General features: G+C 42.1%; 1 protein-coding gene across 7 annotated transcripts in view; it reads left to right on the top strand.

The window, feature by feature from the left end:
* cfap161 (cilia and flagella associated protein 161) overlaps positions 1 to 11831 on the top strand; it is a 121559-nt gene extending 109728 nt beyond the window's left edge. For all 7 annotated transcript variants that reach the window (XM_060853077.1, XM_060853083.1, XM_060853080.1 and 4 more), the window contains 2 exons: positions 3219 to 3292; positions 11343 to 11831. In XM_060853077.1, coding sequence (XP_060709060.1) covers positions 3219 to 3292; positions 11343 to 11541 — 273 coding nt within the window. In that variant the 3' untranslated portion in view covers positions 11542 to 11831. The remainder of the gene's footprint in view (positions 1 to 3218; positions 3293 to 11342) is intronic.
* The last annotated feature ends 6031 nt before the right edge of the window (positions 11832 to 17862 follow it).

The following is a 17862-nucleotide window of genomic DNA, read 5'->3' as shown; positions in this document are numbered from 1 at the left end:
TGCAAATGAGGAAGAGAATTCCAAAGACACTCAGTCCTCTGAGAGAAAAAATAATTCCTCATCTGTTTTAAATGGGCGGCACCTTGTGTTTAAACAATGACCCCTAGTTCTAGATTCCACCACAAAAGGAAACATCCTTTTAATGACAATCCGGTCAAGTCCCCTCAGGATCTTGTATGCTTCAATTAAGTTATCTCTGACTCTTCGAAACTCCAGAGGATACAGGCTTATCTAGTCAGTCTCTTCTTATAACGCAGTCTGCTCATTTCGAATACTAGTCAAATAAATATTCTGAGAAATGCTTCCCATGCATTTTTCATCCTCCTGTAAGAATGACGACCTGTAATGTTCACAGTACTCTAGGTACTACCTCACTAATACCATGTTTAGCTGAAGCGTAACCTCTTAACCTTTATATTCAATTTCCTTCACAATAAAAGGTAACATTCCATTAGCTGATTAGTTGATGTAGCTGCCAACTCACCTGGTACAAAAATGCACTGGAACACCCAGATCCCCCTCTGCAGCTCAGAGTTCTGTTAACTCTCACCATTAAGATAATATGCTTATTTTTAGTATTTCTGCCAAAATAGACAATTTCGCTTTCTTGCATTGTAATGCCAGCTCTTTGTCCAATCACTTTATCTTCTATCCCTTTGTAGGCTCCTGATGTCCTCTTCATAACTCACTTTCTTACCCGCCTCTGTGTCATCGCAGATAGACTTTTAGTCTACAAAGTTTGAGGAAAGAGTTAAGAATGTCAGGTTTTCCACACGGTTATACTTTAAACTGCTTATTTGTTTCCAAGATAGAATAGAGTTGGGATTTAACAAAGAGGAATGATGAAGGCAGAGCAGTGGACGTGATCTGTATGAACTTCAGTAAGGCGTTCAACAAGGTTCTGAATGGTTGACTCGTTAGCCAGGTTAGATCACATGGAATACAGGGAGAACTAGCCATTTAGATACTGAACTAGCTCGAATGTAGAAGACAGAGAGTGGTGGTGGAGAGTTGCATTTCAGACTGGAGGCCTGTGACCAGCGGTGTGCCACAAGGATCGGTGCTGTGTACACTGCTTTTAATCATTTATATGAATCATTTTTATGTGATGTAGGAGGTATGGTTAGTAAGTTTGTAGATGGCACCAAAATTGGAGGTGTATGGACAGTGAAGAAGTTGCTTGGTGTGCCTCAGTGTACAGCAGGATCTTGATCAGATAGGCCAATGGGCAGAGGAGAAGGAGCCTTTTGAAAATGCAATTCAGAGCAGGACTTATACACTTAATGGTAAGGTACTGGGGAATGTTGCTGAACAAAGAGACCTTGGGATGCAGGCTCATAGTTCCTTGAAAATAGAATCACAGGTAGGTAGGATAGTGAAGAAGGCAGTCAAAGTTTGGGAGAAGATTTGTAGCTCGGGTGCTCATTGTTGTGGTTCTGTCGCCGAGCTGGGAATTTGTGTTGCAGACGTTTCGTCCCCTGTCTAGGTGACATCCTCAGTGCTTGGGAAGCGCTTCACAGGAGGCTCCAAAGCACTGAGGATGTCACCTAAACAGGGGATGAAACATCTGCAACACACATTCCCAGCTCGGCGAACAGAACCACAATGAAGAAGGCATTTAGTATGTTCTCCTCTTGGTCAGAGTATTGAGTTTAGGAGTTGGGAGGTCATGTTATGGCTGTACAGGATATTGGTTAGGCCACTTTTGGAGTATTGTGTGCAATTTCGGTCTCCCTCTCATAGGAAGGATATTATGAAACCTGAAAGGGTTCAGAAAAGACTTACAAGGATGTTGCCAGGGTTGGAGGGTTTGAACTACAGCGAGAGGCTGAATAGGCTGGGGCTGTTTTCCTTGGAGCATCAGGGGCTAAGGGTTGACTTTATAGAGGTTTAAAATCACGAGGGGCATGGATAAGGTAAATAGACAAGATCTTTTCCCTGGACTCCAGAACTAGAAAGCATAGGGTTAGGGTGAGAGGGGGGAAGATATAAAAGGGACTTCAGAGGCAACGTTTTCACGCAGAGGGTGCTGTGTGTATGGAATGAGTTGCCAGAGGAAGTGGTGGAGGCTGACATAATTCCAACATTTAAAAGGCATCTGGATGGGTACATGAATAGGAAGGGTTTGGAGGAATATGGGTCAATTTTGGCAAATGTGACTCGATTAATTTAGGATATAAGGTGAGCAAAGGCGAGTTGGACTGAAGAGTGTTTATCTGTGCTTTACATCATTCTGACTCTGTGACTCTATCTAAAAACAAATCCCATGTTATCAAATAAATTAACTGCATTGACTCAGCTTCAAGGTCTCAGTCTGTATTAACAATTGTCTTTCTAAACTCATTATAATGAGCAATGCTCTCAGTCCCATAATATCTTCCCAGTAGAATACAAGGGGAGCTGTCTTTCCTGGCTATTGGTCCATATTATACTCTACTTTAAATATGTATTGCATTTCTTATTTTGTAGAGGATTAGGTTTCAGAGAAGTAGGCCATTCAACCCACCTTGCATGTCTAGACTACACATATTCCTCCTGTCACCTACTTTCTTTAATCCATTCAGTATATTGTTCTGTTCACTATTTCTGCACGTATTTATCTAGCTTCTGTTTAAGTACATTTAGCACCATCTGTGCTTTGTAATACTGAGTTCCACATTCTAATCACTCCCAAGTTCCTTACTGGATTTACTTGTGACTAATTTATCATTCTGGGCTACGACAGATGGAAATATCTTTTCTACCCCTACCCAGTGAATACTCCCATTATTCTTAAATATCCTGTTTACTTATTGCCTCCTGTTTTTTTTTCCCATGAAAAGAGCCGTGATCTGTTCAACCTTTCCTGAGAGAGAGAATCTCTCCGGTTAGACATCAATGTTACAAGTCTTCTTTCCACTTCTTCGGTGCCTCTATATCATTTTTCTAATAAGCAAACCAGACTGGTGCACAGCCCTCCAAGTGGGACTAGTTGTATTACTCAGGCTGAGAACTGGCAGAGCCTTGTCAGACTGAATGGTTTCCTTCTACCATGAGAACCAGTTTTGTTAGCATTCTGTTGTAAGGTTCCAAATGTGGTTCAACTGAGCCTCTCATTAATTTTATATAACCTTTCTGCTTTTCAACTCTGTCCATCTAGAAGTAAACCTATAAACCAATTTGTTTGCTTTTGTTACAGTTTTATTAAGGTTGTGATGTTATTATTTTTGATTTGCCAGGCAAATGTAAAAGTACTAATCAACCATGTTCGTACGAACCAGGCTTTAGCAGCTCTCCAGAAGTTCTCTTTCTGGTAAGTATTTGTTTACCAAAGGACCATCTGATGGATAATTAAATAATTTGTGAGGTTTGACTTTATTTGTACTAAATGGCAGTGTCACTAACGAAACAGGAAAAGTAGCAAGCCATCTAGCTTCTCAAGGCTGTGTGGTATTCAATTAGATAATCAATGATCTACATGTTAACTCCACCTTACCCACTTTGATTTCATAACCTCCAGCAATCATACAGAACGAAAATTTATCACTCTCGGCTTTGAATTTGTTATGGTCCTTATAGAGACCAACAAACGAAAGAACTACATTTATAAAACAGTCCCTGAGAAAACCAAGACTTCATTTTTTACATTTGATTTAAGAATCAAATTGAAATCAACATAAATTAAAAATTCGTAAACAGGAAAATTGCATTTAATGTAAACTATAAATTACCCAATAAATAGCATGTATAACAGAGGTAGTTAGCTCAGATTTATTAAATAGTCCTCTGAGCAGATATGATACCAGTTTCAGTCACCAAGTCCTTCAAAGCTCTGAACTCCCTTAGTTGTAATTTTAGTCCCTCTTCTTTGAGAATATAGCTACTGATTCCCATCCTGCAACAGCTCCAACAAATCTGAGTTCCTTGAGAAAAATGGCATACTTCTGTAGAACCTCCTCAATTCAGGTTCAAAATCCTGCAGTGAATTCATCATAATCACCTTTATTCAAACTGTCGATAACAGCCATGTGTACTATATGGCTGGTTCTGGCCAATCAGCTCCTTTTAAAATAACGTGGTAACCTTATATTTCCCCTATTTACCCTCGTAGATCCATGTTCACCACTTCCTAGCTGTGCTATACCCTCTTGTACTTCAACTTCAACATTACTTGGTCTCACGGGCCAGCATTAAGGACTCTGGATTGGTGGAGTTTAGAAGGAGAAGAGTGGATCTCATTGAGAGGCCTGGATAGAGTTGAGAAGATTAATTAATTATTAAGAGAGACTAGGAGCTGAGGAATTTCTTCAATCAGAGTGTGGTGAATCTGTGGAACTCATTGCCACAGAGGGCTGTGGAGGGCAAGTCATTGAGTGTATTTAAGACCAAGACAGATAGGTTCTAGTAAGGGGACCAAGGGTTGCGGGAGAAGTCAGGAGAATATGGTTGAGATACATATCAGCTGGGATTGAATGGTAGAGCAACTCAAAGGGCTGAATGGCCTAATACTACTCCCACATCTTATGGTCTTATTAATTACCAAAGTTCTCAGAGTAGAATCCCGAACAGCGTGGAACCAAAAGTCCACCCTGACCCATTTCCACCCCCCCCCTTCTACATTTACCCCTGACTACACATCCCTGAACAGTGTGGGCAATTTAACATGGCCAATTCACCTAACCTGCACATCGTTAGAATGTGGGAGGAAACTGGAGCACCCAGAGGAAACCCACGCAGACATGGAGAGAATATACAAACTCCACACAGACAATTGCCTGAGGCTGGAATCGAAACTGAGTCCCTGAGTCCTTCCCAATCTGCAGCACCTCCCAAAACCTGCGCTGACACTTGGCCTCACTTGTCTTATTGTAAAATTCTGTGCATTTTAAAGTAGCGACCAACAAGTGTAGAACTGAATTGGCAACAAGCAGATCCTGGACTTCCTGAGCCTGTATGGAACAGCATCAGCCCCAAAACTGAACATTATCACAAAATATTCTGCTGAACTCTGTTCAGCAGCTTTTTCAGGAAAGTGTTCCATATTCCCACAACTTTTTATGTAAACATACACTTCAAGATGTCAACTTTGAATGATTTAGTTCTTCATTTCTGGATATTACACCTTTGTTCTTGACTCTCAAGTTAATTTTGATCTAATAATGCTATCAACTCATTTGATCATTTTAACTGCTTCAACCAAATCATCCTCTAATTCTTTATACTCAAAGACGTTGTAGCCTAGCCTGTGGAACCTGCTGTTCTAAATTAATTGTTTTACTCCAGCATTTTCCAGATGAATGTGTGCTGCACACCCTTCAAGGTCACTGTGTCCTTGTTAAAGCATGGTGTAGAACGGAACATTGTACTTCAGACGGAGTCAAACAAACTATAATTTCACTTACACATTTACATGGGGTGGTACAGGGGCTCGGTGGTTAGCACTACTGCCTCACAGCACCAAGAGCCCAGGTTCGATTCCACCCTCAGGCCACTGCCTGTATGGAGTTTGCATATTCTCCCCATGCCTTCATGGATTTCCTCCAGGTACTTCAGTTTCCTCCCACAGTCCAAATATGTGCCTGTTAGGTGCACTGGCCATGCTAAATTGCCAATATTGGGAGGGGGGATAATGTGCAGGCTATGTGGATTTGCCATGGGAAATAGAAAGATAAGGTAGGGGAGTGTTTCTGGTTGGGATGCTCTTGGTGGGGGGGGGGTCATATGGATTTGATGGATCGAATGGCCTGTTTCCATGCTGTAGGGGTTCTGTTATGTCATAGTCTCCTCAAGCTAAAGCCTACAATTTAATTAGCCTTCTAAATAATTTTTTAATACATCTGTCCATGAACTTTTAATTTTTTTCTCATGGATCATAAAATTTCTCTTTTTGTGCATAGTTCCTAATGTATTCTGAACATATATTCAAAGTATTCTGATCTGTCAGGATCAGAGGATGATAATCTCACATTTCTAAACTTTTGAGCTCCACCTGTTATTGTTTTTCTCACTCATTTAATGTCACAATTTCCCTTTACAATTTTCTGTGCCCAATTGCACTAATTACTGTAGCACCTAACTTGTTTTATCAGCAAACTTGTTTATACGGATCTCAAATTGCTTCATTGTGCTAAAAATCTGAAGCACCAATATAGATCCATGGGCATACCACAGGTCACATCCTGTCAACTTGTGTATCTAACTATTATCGCCACTTATAGAGTCATCCTCATACAGTACAGAAACAGACCCTTTAGTCCAACTCGTCCCAAACTGAGCCAGTCCCATTTGCCTCTGTGTGATATGATTGTCCCTCAGGTCCCTTTTACATCTTTCTCCTTAAAAATATGCCCTCTTGTTTTAAACTCTCCTATCCAAGGCAAAAGACCTGTCCTATTCACCTTATCTATGCCTTTCATGATTTCATAAACCTCAGTAAGGTCATCTATATAGACCCCCAACCTCCTCTGCTCCATTGAGAAAAAGTTCCAGCCCATCCAGCCTCTCCTTATAACTCAGTCCCAGTAGCATCCTTGTAAATATTTTCTGCACCTCTCCAATTTAATAAAGGGCTGCCAGGGACCTGTGTTCGGTTTCAGTCTCTGACAACTGTCTGTGTGGAGTTTGCACATTCTCCCCATGCCTGCTGGGATATTCCTTCAGGTGCTGTAGTTTCCTCTCACAGTCCAAAGATGGGTAGGCTGGTGGAATAGTCATGGGTAATGCAGGATCACAAGGATATAGAAGGGGAGTGGGTCTGAGAGGGATGCGCTTCGGAGGGTCAGTGTGGATTCAAAGGGCCAAATGGCCTGCTTGCACACTGTAGGGATTCTAAAAAAAAAGTCCTTCCTCAAGCAGGACAATCAAACTGTACACAGTATTCCACAAATGGCCTCATCAACATCCTGTACATGGTGTCCTAACTCCTCTACTCGATAGTCTGGGCAATGAAAGCAAGTGTGCCAAACACCTCTTTTACCACCCTGGCTACCTGTGACACGGCTTTCAAAGAACTGTGTACCTGAATCCCTAGGTCTCTCTGTTCAACACTCCCCGAGGCCCTACCATTAACTGTATAAGTCCTGCCTTTGTTCATCTTCCCAAAGTGCAACACCTTTACCCAAATTAAACCTCAACCGGGTCATAAGACTCTCCAACAGATAGTGAGGACAGATGAGAGGATCATCGGGGTCTGTCTTCCCTCCGTTACAGACATTTACACCACACGCTGCATCCGAAAGGCTAAGAGCATTGTAGAAGACTCCACACATCCCCTCACTCAAGCTCTTCTCCCTCCTGCCATCTGGCAGAAGATACTGGAGAATTCAGTCTCTCATGGCTAGACAGTTTCTTCCCCCAAACCATCAGGCTCCTTAACGCAGTATGATCAAACTCTTTCCCATCTGGAATTCTTGGCACGACATTGAATTGTTGCTAGAACAATGTCTATTATTTATCATTCCTCTGTTACACTGTGACTTGTATGATTTGCACTTCTTCTGCACTTTATGTCATGTACGATTGTGTTGTTTGTGCTGTCCATGTAGCACCCTGGGTCTTGGAGGAACAGTGTCTCATTTTTACTGTCTCAGTTGTATCTGTTAGGAATGACAAATAAAAGCTACTTTACTTTACTCATCTGTCACATGCAGCCCACTGGCCCAATTGATCAAGATCTCTTTGTAATCTCAGATAACCTTTTTCACTATCCACTATACCACCAGTTTTGGGGTCATCTGCAAATTTACTAACCATACTTCCTAAATTCTCATCCAAATCGTTAATATAAATGCAGAACAACAGTGGAGCCATCACTGCTCATTGTGGAACACTGTTGGTCACCAGCCTCCAGTCTGAACAACGAGCCTCCACCATCATCCGTTGTCTACTACCATCAAGCCAATTTTGAATCCAGAATCCTGAATCCCATGTAATTTAACTTTACCAACCAATCTACCATGCAGAACCTTGTCAAAGTCTTTACTAAAATTCATGTAGGCAACACTTACTGCTCTGGCCTCCTCTATCTTCTTAGTCACAGCCTCATAAAACTCGCATCAAGTCTTTGAGACATGATTTCACATGAAAAAGACATGCTGACTTATCCCTAACATTCCTTGCCTCTCCAAATGCATGGAAATCCTATTATCCTGTCTCCTAACTAATTACCAATTCCCAATATGTCAATAAGTCACCTCCACTTCATAAAACATAGAACAGTACAGGTCCTTCGTCCCTCAATGTTGTGCCAACCTCTTATTCTACTCTAAGGTCAGACTAACTTACATACCCTTCATTGTGTGATCATCCATGTGTTGCTTAAGCACAAATTGCTTAAATGTCGCCAATAATCTGCAGGTGTGTATTGTTTTAAAAAAATCCCTGAAATCTCCAATCACAACAAGGATAGAACACCTCTGGTCATCACCTTCCACCACCAACCTCTACTACCACTACTGGCAGGACATTCCACTCACCCACCAGTCTCTTTGTAAAAAAACTTACCTCTGACATCTCCCGAAACCTTCCTCCAATCACCATAAAATTAAGCCTCCTTGTGATAGCCTTTCCACCCTGGGATAAAGTCTCTAACTATCCACTCTATCTATACCTCTCATCATCTTGTACACCTCTCATCCTTTATCACTCCAATGTGAAAAGCCTTAGCTCTCTCAACCTTTCTTCATCAGACATGCCCTTCAGTCCAGGCAGCATCCTGGTACATCTCCTCTACACCCTCTCTAAAGCTTCTACATCTTTCCTATAATGAGATGACCAGAACTGAACACAATATTCCAAGTGTGGAGAAAGTGAGGACTGCAGATGGTGGAGATCAAAGTCAAAGAGTGTGGTGCTGGCAAAGCAAAGCAGGTTAGGCAGCAGCCAAGGAGCACGAGAATCACGTAAGCCCTTCATCAGGAATGAGGCTTGTGGGTTGGGGGGGCTGATAGATAAATGGGAGGGGGGTGGGGCTAGGGAGAGAGTAGCTAGGAATGTGATAGGTAGATAAAGGTGGGGGAAAGGTGATAGTTTGGAGAGGAGGGTGGAGCAGATGTAATGGAAGGAAAATGGACAGTTCATGAGGATAGTGCTGAGTTGGAGGCTTGGGACTGGGATAAAGTGGGGCGGGAGGGGAAATGAGGAAACTGGTGAAATTCACGTTGATCTCGTGTGGTTGCAGGGTCCCAACGTGGAAGATGGGGCATTCTTCCTCCAGGTGTCGGGTGTAACGGTTTGGCGATGGAGGAGTCCCAGGACCTGCATGTCCTTGGATGAGTGGAAGGGGCAGTTAAAGTATTTGGGCATGGGGCAGTTGGGTTGTGTGGTGTTGCTGTCCCAGCGATGTTCTCTGAAACAATCTGCAGGTTGCCATTCTTTCTCCTCGATGGAGAGGAGACCCCATCGGGTGCAATGGATACAGTAGATGACGTGTGTGGAAGTACAGGCAAATTTCTGTTGAATATGGATGGATCCTTTGGAGCGTTGGATGGACATGAGGGGGAGGAGGTGTGGGTGCAGGTTTTGTACTTCTTGCATTGGCAGGGGAAAGTTCTGGGAGTGGAGTTTGGGCTGGTGGGGGACATGGGTCTGACAAGGGAGTCATAGAGGGAATGGTCTGTCCGAAATGCAGGTAGGGGTGGGAGGGAAATATTTCCCTAGTGGTGGGGTCTGTTTGCAGTTGGCGGAAGTGGTAGAGGATGATGCGTTGTATCCAGAGTTGATGGAGTGGAAGGTGATCACCAGGGGAATTCTGCCCTTGTTGTGATTGGAGAGGTGGGGTTCATGGGCAGAGGTGCAATTGAAGGTGTGTATTGTTTAAAAAAAACCTGAAACCTCCAATCACAACAAGGATAGAACCCCTCTGGTCATCACCTTCCACCCCACCAACCTCTGGATAGATCGCATCATCCTCCACCACTTCCATCACATACAGTCAGACCCCACCACTAGGGATATATTTCCCTCCCTACCCTATCTGTGTTTTGGAGAGACCATTCCCTCTGCAACTCCCTTGTCAGATCCATACCCCCCAACACCCCACACCCCACTCCCAGAACCTTCCCCTGCCAATGCAAGAACTGCAAAACCTGCGCTCACACCTCCCCTCTCATCTCCATCCAAGACCCCAAAGGATCCTTCCATAACCAACAGAAATTTACCTGTATATCCACACACATCACCTATAGTATCAATTGCAGCTAATGTGGTTTCCTCCACATCGTGGAACTGGATGCCAACTTGTGGATGGTTTCAGGGAACATCTCTGGGACAGCCGGACCAACCAACCTCAACACCCCGTGGTCGAACACTTTAACTCCCCCTCCCATTCTACCAAGGACGTGCAGGTCTTGAGCCTCCTCCATCGCCAAACACTAACAACCTGACACCTGAAGGAAGAACGCCTCATCTTCTGCCTTGGGACTCTGCAGCCACACAGGATCAATGTGGATTTCACCAGTTTTCTCATTTCCAGTCCCAAGCCTCCAACTCAGCACCGCCCTTTTGACTTGTCCATCTTCCTTCCATCATATCCACTCCACCCTCCTCTCCGACCTATCACCTTCACCGCCCACCTTCATCTACCTATCACATTCTCAGCCACCTTTCCCCCAGCCGCACACCCCGCTCCCATTTATCTTTCAGCACCCCTGGCCCACAAGCGTCATTCCTGATGAAGTGCTTATGAATGAAATGTTGATTCTCCTGCTCCTCAGATGCTGCCTACCTACTGTGCTTTTCCAGCAACACACTCTCGACCCCCATATTCCAAGTGTGGTCTAACGAGGATTCTATTGAGCTGCAGCATAAGCTGTGGCTCTTAAACTCAATCCTCCTGCTAATGAAAGCCAACGCACCGTACGCCTTCTTAACAACTCTTATCAATTAGGGTGGCAACTTTGAGGGATCTATGACATGAACCCCAAGATCCCTCCGTTCGTCAACACTGCCAAGAATCCTGCCTTTAATCCTGTATCCTGCATTGAAATTAAATCACTTCATACTTCTCCAGTTTGAACTCCATCTGCCACTTATCAACCCAGTTCTGCATCCAGTCAATGTCCTGTTGCAACATATAACAACCCTCCACACTATCCACAACTCCAACAACCTTTGACATACTTACTAACGCACTTCCACTTCCTTATCCAAGTCCTTTATAAAAATCTTATAGAGCAGAGGTTCCAGAACCAATTCCTGTGGAACACCATTGGTCACCAAGCTCCAGGTTGAATATGTTCCTGTTAATATTTTCCTGTTTCAGATTTTGTTCCTGTTAATGTTTTGATGAAGAAGAAAATCTTTCAGTACACATGACAAAGGACTGAATTGTCAAACCTAAACTGCTTGGAAATATTTTATTACAGGACTGCATTTGGAAGAGAATATGAAATCACTGCCAACACCTTCTATGATAGCCATCGAGCGGAAGAAGACTTGAACCACTGGGTGATTGTCACTGGAGATCCTGGAGTCCCACATGGCACCTTGTTTCATGCACCTCCTCCCCTTTGTGAGGATGAGATGCCAACAAAGAAGCGTAGTCAGCCTTCACCCAGCTGCTGAACCCAACCACCTACTTGTTAATTGATTGAGCTAGAGGTTTTGTATCTTCTGGTCTACTGAATAGGAAAGTCTCACTTCCTCCTCCATATTCCCCCAATCTACAACTCTGTAACAACATCAGCAATTATGAACTTCACTGGAAGCCAAGAGAATCATCATTATATAGAACACATTTGTAAAAGCTGCAAGTTTCTGCTATTTCCTGCAAAAATTATAGTGTTCATTGCTAAACTTCTCTAAGCTGATTGAAATGCAACAAAATATAGGAATGACAAGCAAAGGAATGAAATACTGACAAATGTAAGAATGCATGATTACACTTATTTTAATAAATCAGCTAGTTTTTCAAGAGAAGATTTATTTTGCATTCTTCAACTTATAGACAATTATATAGATACTAAAAGAGCAGAGGAAAACAGGATCATGTTTAGATCTTTACTTTGTCATTGATAGGCTGTCAATGAAGTTTCCTTTATTATTCATCTTATTTCATACACACAGACAAACAAAACAGGAGCCTTGAGCCTCCTCCACCATTCAAAAATATCACGGCTGATCAGTATGTTTCAAATTCCACATTCCCATCTACGCTCAATAACCCTTAATTCCCCTATCTAACAAGAATGATTCACCTCTGTTTTAAATTCAATGACCCCAGCTCCACTGCCTTCTGAAGCAGAGCATTCCAAAGTCTCACAATCCTCTGAGAGAAAGAGAAATCGCTCTTCTCTGTGCTTAGCTCCAGTAGAAATGAGTCCAACCTGTTCAACCCTCATATGGGGGTTGCTAATTACTGTCATTGAGCATGGCACTTGCATAGGATTATAGAATTCCTACAGTGCAGAAAGAAGCTATTTGGCCCATCAAGTCTGTACTGCTACTTTGAAAGCCATCCTATCCAGAACCACCCCTGCCAACCCTGTAACCCCTTGTGGGGATTTTGCCTTAGCTGGAAATTGAGTAGGTCTCACTTGAAAGTACAATTGATTGAGAGAATCAAAAACAAAATAAGATTCTTGTTGCTTCATCAATCAATCCAGCATTGCCTGTCGAATAGAGTTGTAGAGTATGTACGGTATGGAAACAGGCCATTTTCTGATGCTCCACATCAGCTCTTCACATCCTTCAATAACCTTCCACTCGTTTCTGAATAACCTTCTCTTCTTTTCATGCATTTAACTATAGAGTTCCCTATGCTGTTCGTCTCACCTACTCGCTATGGTAACGTTTCACATTCTAAACACTTTCTGAATGAAAAAAAGGCTTTTCCTGAACTCACTGCTAGAATTCTAACTATCTCATATTTAAAAGATCCTGAGAGATGGGCTGTCCCACAAATTACTGAACTAAGCACAGCTGGAATGAGCTGGAATTTCAACTAGATTATCTGCTTTAGTTTCAAGAGTGTAACCTGAACCAAATTACCTTCTGAACTGGGGGAGAGGGATTAACAGAAATACGGCAACATTGAGATTTATAATGCTCTGAACACTTCTTTACTTGCTGTTACAAATAATAGGAAGCAATAAAGGTTTTTATGAATTGCAGATTTAGTAATGTGATTGTTAATAGTGCCATAAAAAACATGATGATAGTTGGCACTTCAAAGTCTCACTGTCCAGCAAGCTATAAACACTGAAACAACTCACAACCAGAGTTACAACATGGATCAAGAAATGTTTTCTGCAGTTTCTGTTACTCACCACATGATGTTGCCAGTTTCTTGTTTTATAATACAGAGCTAGAAATGAGAGCATGAGACACTGAAGGCTTAAAGAGGAAGAGAAAAATGATAGGAAGGCAGAAAAATAAAGAGACAAAGAATCATAGAAATATAGTTACAGGACTGATTCAATGGAGATAAATTGATTAATTACGGTATGATGTATTATAGTTAAAAACATTTCACAAATTTTTAATTTTATGTTAAAACATCCGAAAGCTCAGAATTGTACAGTGAAGTTCAGAAAAATTCTAAACTTCGATGTCAGTCTCCATTAGGATAGATGTATGGCATAGTGTTTTCCTGTGCAACTATTTGGGGGTGGGGAAGAAAAAATTATTTGTGGTTTACTGTACTGATCTGATTACTTTTCAGTGACCCCTGCTGAAACTGTGCATGCATTGAATGACAATGGAACTTGTTCACCTGTGATGCAGCACAATCTTGAACAGCTTTGATGGGGTTTTGCTGATGAAAGGGTGAAAGCTGGTATTGAATGAGCTTTGTTTCCATAAGACCTGTTTGAAAGTGTGGATTTGACATCTATCTCAGGTCTAATCAATTATTATGATGATCTAAACAGATTAAAACAGAAAGCTGCATGTTTAGCACTCAAATATTGATCAGGAACATGTTTCTTGAATGTAGCCTCTACTCACTTCCATCGAGAACTTCAAAAGTACTATGTGGGAAAGTGAGGTCCAGACCTCTGGCTCAGAGACCAAGACAGAGGATACAGAGGTTCTCAGGCATGATGCTGGAAGTTGTGGTGAATGAAGTAAGGTGTAGGAGGGATGTTTTGTCATTGTCAGCAGCATCACTCACTAATGACTAACTATCTCGGAAATTCTGTGTCACTGATAATTGGTTCTATGGATCCTAGTGTGGCTGATGAGCACGATCCTAGAGCCACATCTTTGACAACATGTTTGGCAGATGCTTTCAGGAGGTGGAACTAGTCCTTGTCCTTGAGATCATTGGCATTTGTTTCTCCTGTTCCTCTTCCGTACTTCCTCTTGCCATCAGGTGTTTGCAAAGAATTGTGTACCTTCAGACAGGACTTTCTTCCAAATTGTTTTCTTCTGAATGAGGGTCTCCCACATGTTGACATTAATATTGCATTTCTTGAGGGAAGCCTTCAGGGACCTTGGAAACACTTCCTTTGCTCTCTTCTCGTTCGAGTGCCTTCTTTGAGTGGGGTGATGATGATTTACTTTTGGCAGTTTGGAACTCAACTATCCTAAGATTGTGGCCAGCTTGATGGAGTTGGTCTTGGATGATCATGGCTCGATGCTGGTGCTATTGGCTGCTTCAAGGGCACTAATGTTAGTACACCTGCCCTCCCAGCTGATACAGAAAATCTGTCTCAAACAACATTGATGGTGCTTCTGAAAGGTCTTGAGGTGGCGTCTATGAGTCAAGTTTTGGAGCCATATAGAACTGAAAGGACAACAGCCTTATTCATAAGGATCTTGATATCAGCATGGCTGTCACTGTGATTGAAGACTGTCATCCTGAGGAACTCTAAGACTGAATGCAATATTGAATCTTTACCTCAATGTTGGCTTTAGATGAGTGGTAGCTTCCCAGAGAGGGGAGATGTTCCACAATTTGGGAGGCTTTCTCTATTGATCTTAATGGAAGGGTAAACTGGAATTTGATCTGGCAGGAAATGGTAAAGGATTTGAGTCTTCTTGAAGTTAAGGCTGAGTCCAGTTCTTGTTTTGCAACTGCTTGAGAAAGACAGTAGAAAACAACAGATGTGGTGAATGCACCTTATGAGATAAAATTGCACAGTACAGAGACCCGACCCTGCCACAAGAAATTTCATAGCCTAACCTGAGTGCTCAAGATAGGATCTCATTTCATAAACACATTGATTAAGATCAGGAACAAACCCAATTGACTGTGGCCACCATCTAACTCTGTCCTGTCAGTATCTTTCCATAAGATTACCCCAGGCCCTGTCAAATCTGCAAAATCCTCCTTACTGACATTTTGTGTCAAGATTGGGAGAGCTGTTCTACAGACTAGTCAAGCGACCACCTGATATATTTGTATTCACAGAATCAACTTTGTAGACCATCCCTGGGTTTACCCTTTCCTGTCAGTTGGAGAGACCCACTAGAATTGGCAGTATAGTGTTATACCTCAGGAGGGAGTTATCTAGTCAGAGTCATACAGCATGGGAACACACCCTTCTGGCCAACCAGTCCATGCCAACCATGTTCCCAAACTAAACTAGTCCCACCTGCCTGCATTTGACCCATATCCCTCCTAGCATTTCCTGTTCATGTACTTACCCAAATGTCTTTTAAATACTATAACTGTACCTGCATTCTCTATTTTCTCTGGCAGTTCATTCAATAAATAAAACTATGTGTTAAAAAGTTGCCCCTCATGTTTGGGAGTCATCAATGGGAAATAAGGCAGGGCAGGTGACTGAGGTGTCAGTGGGGGAGCACTTTGGGGCCAGCGACCATAATTCTATTAGATTTAAAATAACGATGGAAAAGGATAGACCAGATCTAAAAGTTGAAGTTCTAAATTGGAGAAAGGCCAATTTTGACGGTATTAGGCAAGAACTTTCAAAAGCTGACTGGGGGCAGATGTTCGCAGGTAAAGGTACGGCTGGAAAATGGGAAGCCTTCAGAAATGAGATAACAAGAATCCAGAGAAAGTATATAAATAGATAGATTGAGTGAATCCTCAGAAGAGTATAAAGGCAGTAGGAGTATACTTAAGAGGGAAATCAGGAGGGCAAAAAGGGGACATGAGATAGCTCTGGCAAATAGAATTAAAGAGAATCCAAAGGGTTTTTACAAATACATTAAGGACAAAATTGCTGATCAAATGTAGCCTTGATGCCAAGGGCTCAGCTCTGGTGTTCAGTTCTTTTGCCCATTTTTGGACTAAAGCTGTATTGTGATCAGAAGCTGAGTGGGTTTTGCAGAATCCAAGCTGAACCCCAGTGATGCGGTTATTGCTGAGTGAGTGCCACTTGATAACACCTTTGCCATAAATTTCCATCATGTTGTTGATGATTGAGATGCTGTAACTGGCCAGGCTGAATTTGTCCTGCTTTTTGTGGACAGGATATAATGAGCTAATTTTCCACTTTTCTGGGAAGATATTGTAGCTGTACATGAACAGTTGGCTATGAAAATTGCTAATTCTGTAGTATAACAATTCAGTCCCATTGCTAAAACATTATCAGGACCCCACAGCCTTAGTAGTATTCAGTGCCTCCAGTATATCTTAATATTACATGGTGTGAATTAAGTCTGCAGACCTCAGGAAGAGGCCAAGATGGATCCAAATGCTTCAACCTTCTCCTTTGCACTGATGTGCTAGGTTCTGCTAACATTGAGAATGATGTGGGCAGCAGATGCATAGGAACATCACAATCTGCAAGTTCTCCACCAAGTCACTCATCATGCTGACTTGAAAATATATTGATGTTTCTTCACTGTCACTGTGTCAAAATCCTGGAACTCCCAATCCTAACAGCATTGTTAGTGTCCCTACACTCCAAGGATTGTAGCAGTTCAAATAGGAAGCTCAGTAACATCTTCTCAAGGGCAATTAGGGATGGTCAATAATTACTGGCTCTGCCATCAATGTCAACGTTCCATGTACAAATTTTTAAAAAGGTGGTGAGCATTGTTTGTCACCATTGGAGCCAAATACAAAATATTAAAATATATTCAGTTCACTAGCTCTTTGGTGAAGTTCAGTATTTTTCAATATAACATTCTGGCCAATTTCAGAGAAGTCAGAACTTTAAGCAGTTTCAGCTAAAAGTTTGCACTGTTAATGACTGGGAAACTTTGAGAAAAAGGAGACTGTGGTAGTATCAATCAGATCAACTTTCAGTAGCACATCAGAGAAGAATCAAGAAGCGGCAAGAACAAACCAATATAAATACTGGAAGAAACATCAAAGCAGCGCTTCACACGAGGCTCCAACAGCACTGATGATGTTCCCTAGCCAGGGAACGAAACGTTTGCAGCAAAAACTTCCAGCTCTGCGAGCAGAACCACAACAGAAGAATCAGTTGCAAAGACACTGCCTTTGTGAAGTGAAGACAATTAATTTATTTGTTTTAACTTACATTTTTGAGTTTATTCTGTTTTGGTCTTAATTCTGATATTACTCCCTTTATAGCTCTGTTTCTTGAAGAGGTTATTGTTATTAGTGAGTTTTGAGAAGATTTGTAGCTCAGGTTGAGGTTCTGGATGTAGGTTTGCTCCCTGAGCTGGAAGGTTCGTTTTCAGACGTTTTGCCACCGTACTAGGTAACATCTTCAGTGAGCCTTTGAATGAAGCTTCATTCAAAGGCTCACTGAAGATGTTACCTAGTATGGTGGCGAAACGTCTGAAAATGAACCTTCCAGCTCTGTGACAAACCTACATCCAGGTTATCGTTATTTTTGTGGTCTATTAAGCTAAAACTGTTAATTGATCTGCACAGGTCTTAACTTCCCATGGACAATACCACAAGTTTATCAATCACTTATGTGTGGAATGTCTTATGTGGTTTTTCTAATACTTTGCCAAACAGTCGTCTTCAGTTTTGGAAATGTGGTTCAGGCCGTT

This window comes from Hemiscyllium ocellatum, chromosome 39 (genome assembly GCF_020745735.1).
Source record: "Hemiscyllium ocellatum isolate sHemOce1 chromosome 39, sHemOce1.pat.X.cur, whole genome shotgun sequence".
NCBI lineage: Eukaryota > Metazoa > Chordata > Chondrichthyes > Orectolobiformes > Hemiscylliidae > Hemiscyllium > Hemiscyllium ocellatum.
The sequence above is the reverse complement of the archived record's forward strand: the minus strand, read 5'-3'. Positions and strand labels throughout refer to the sequence as shown.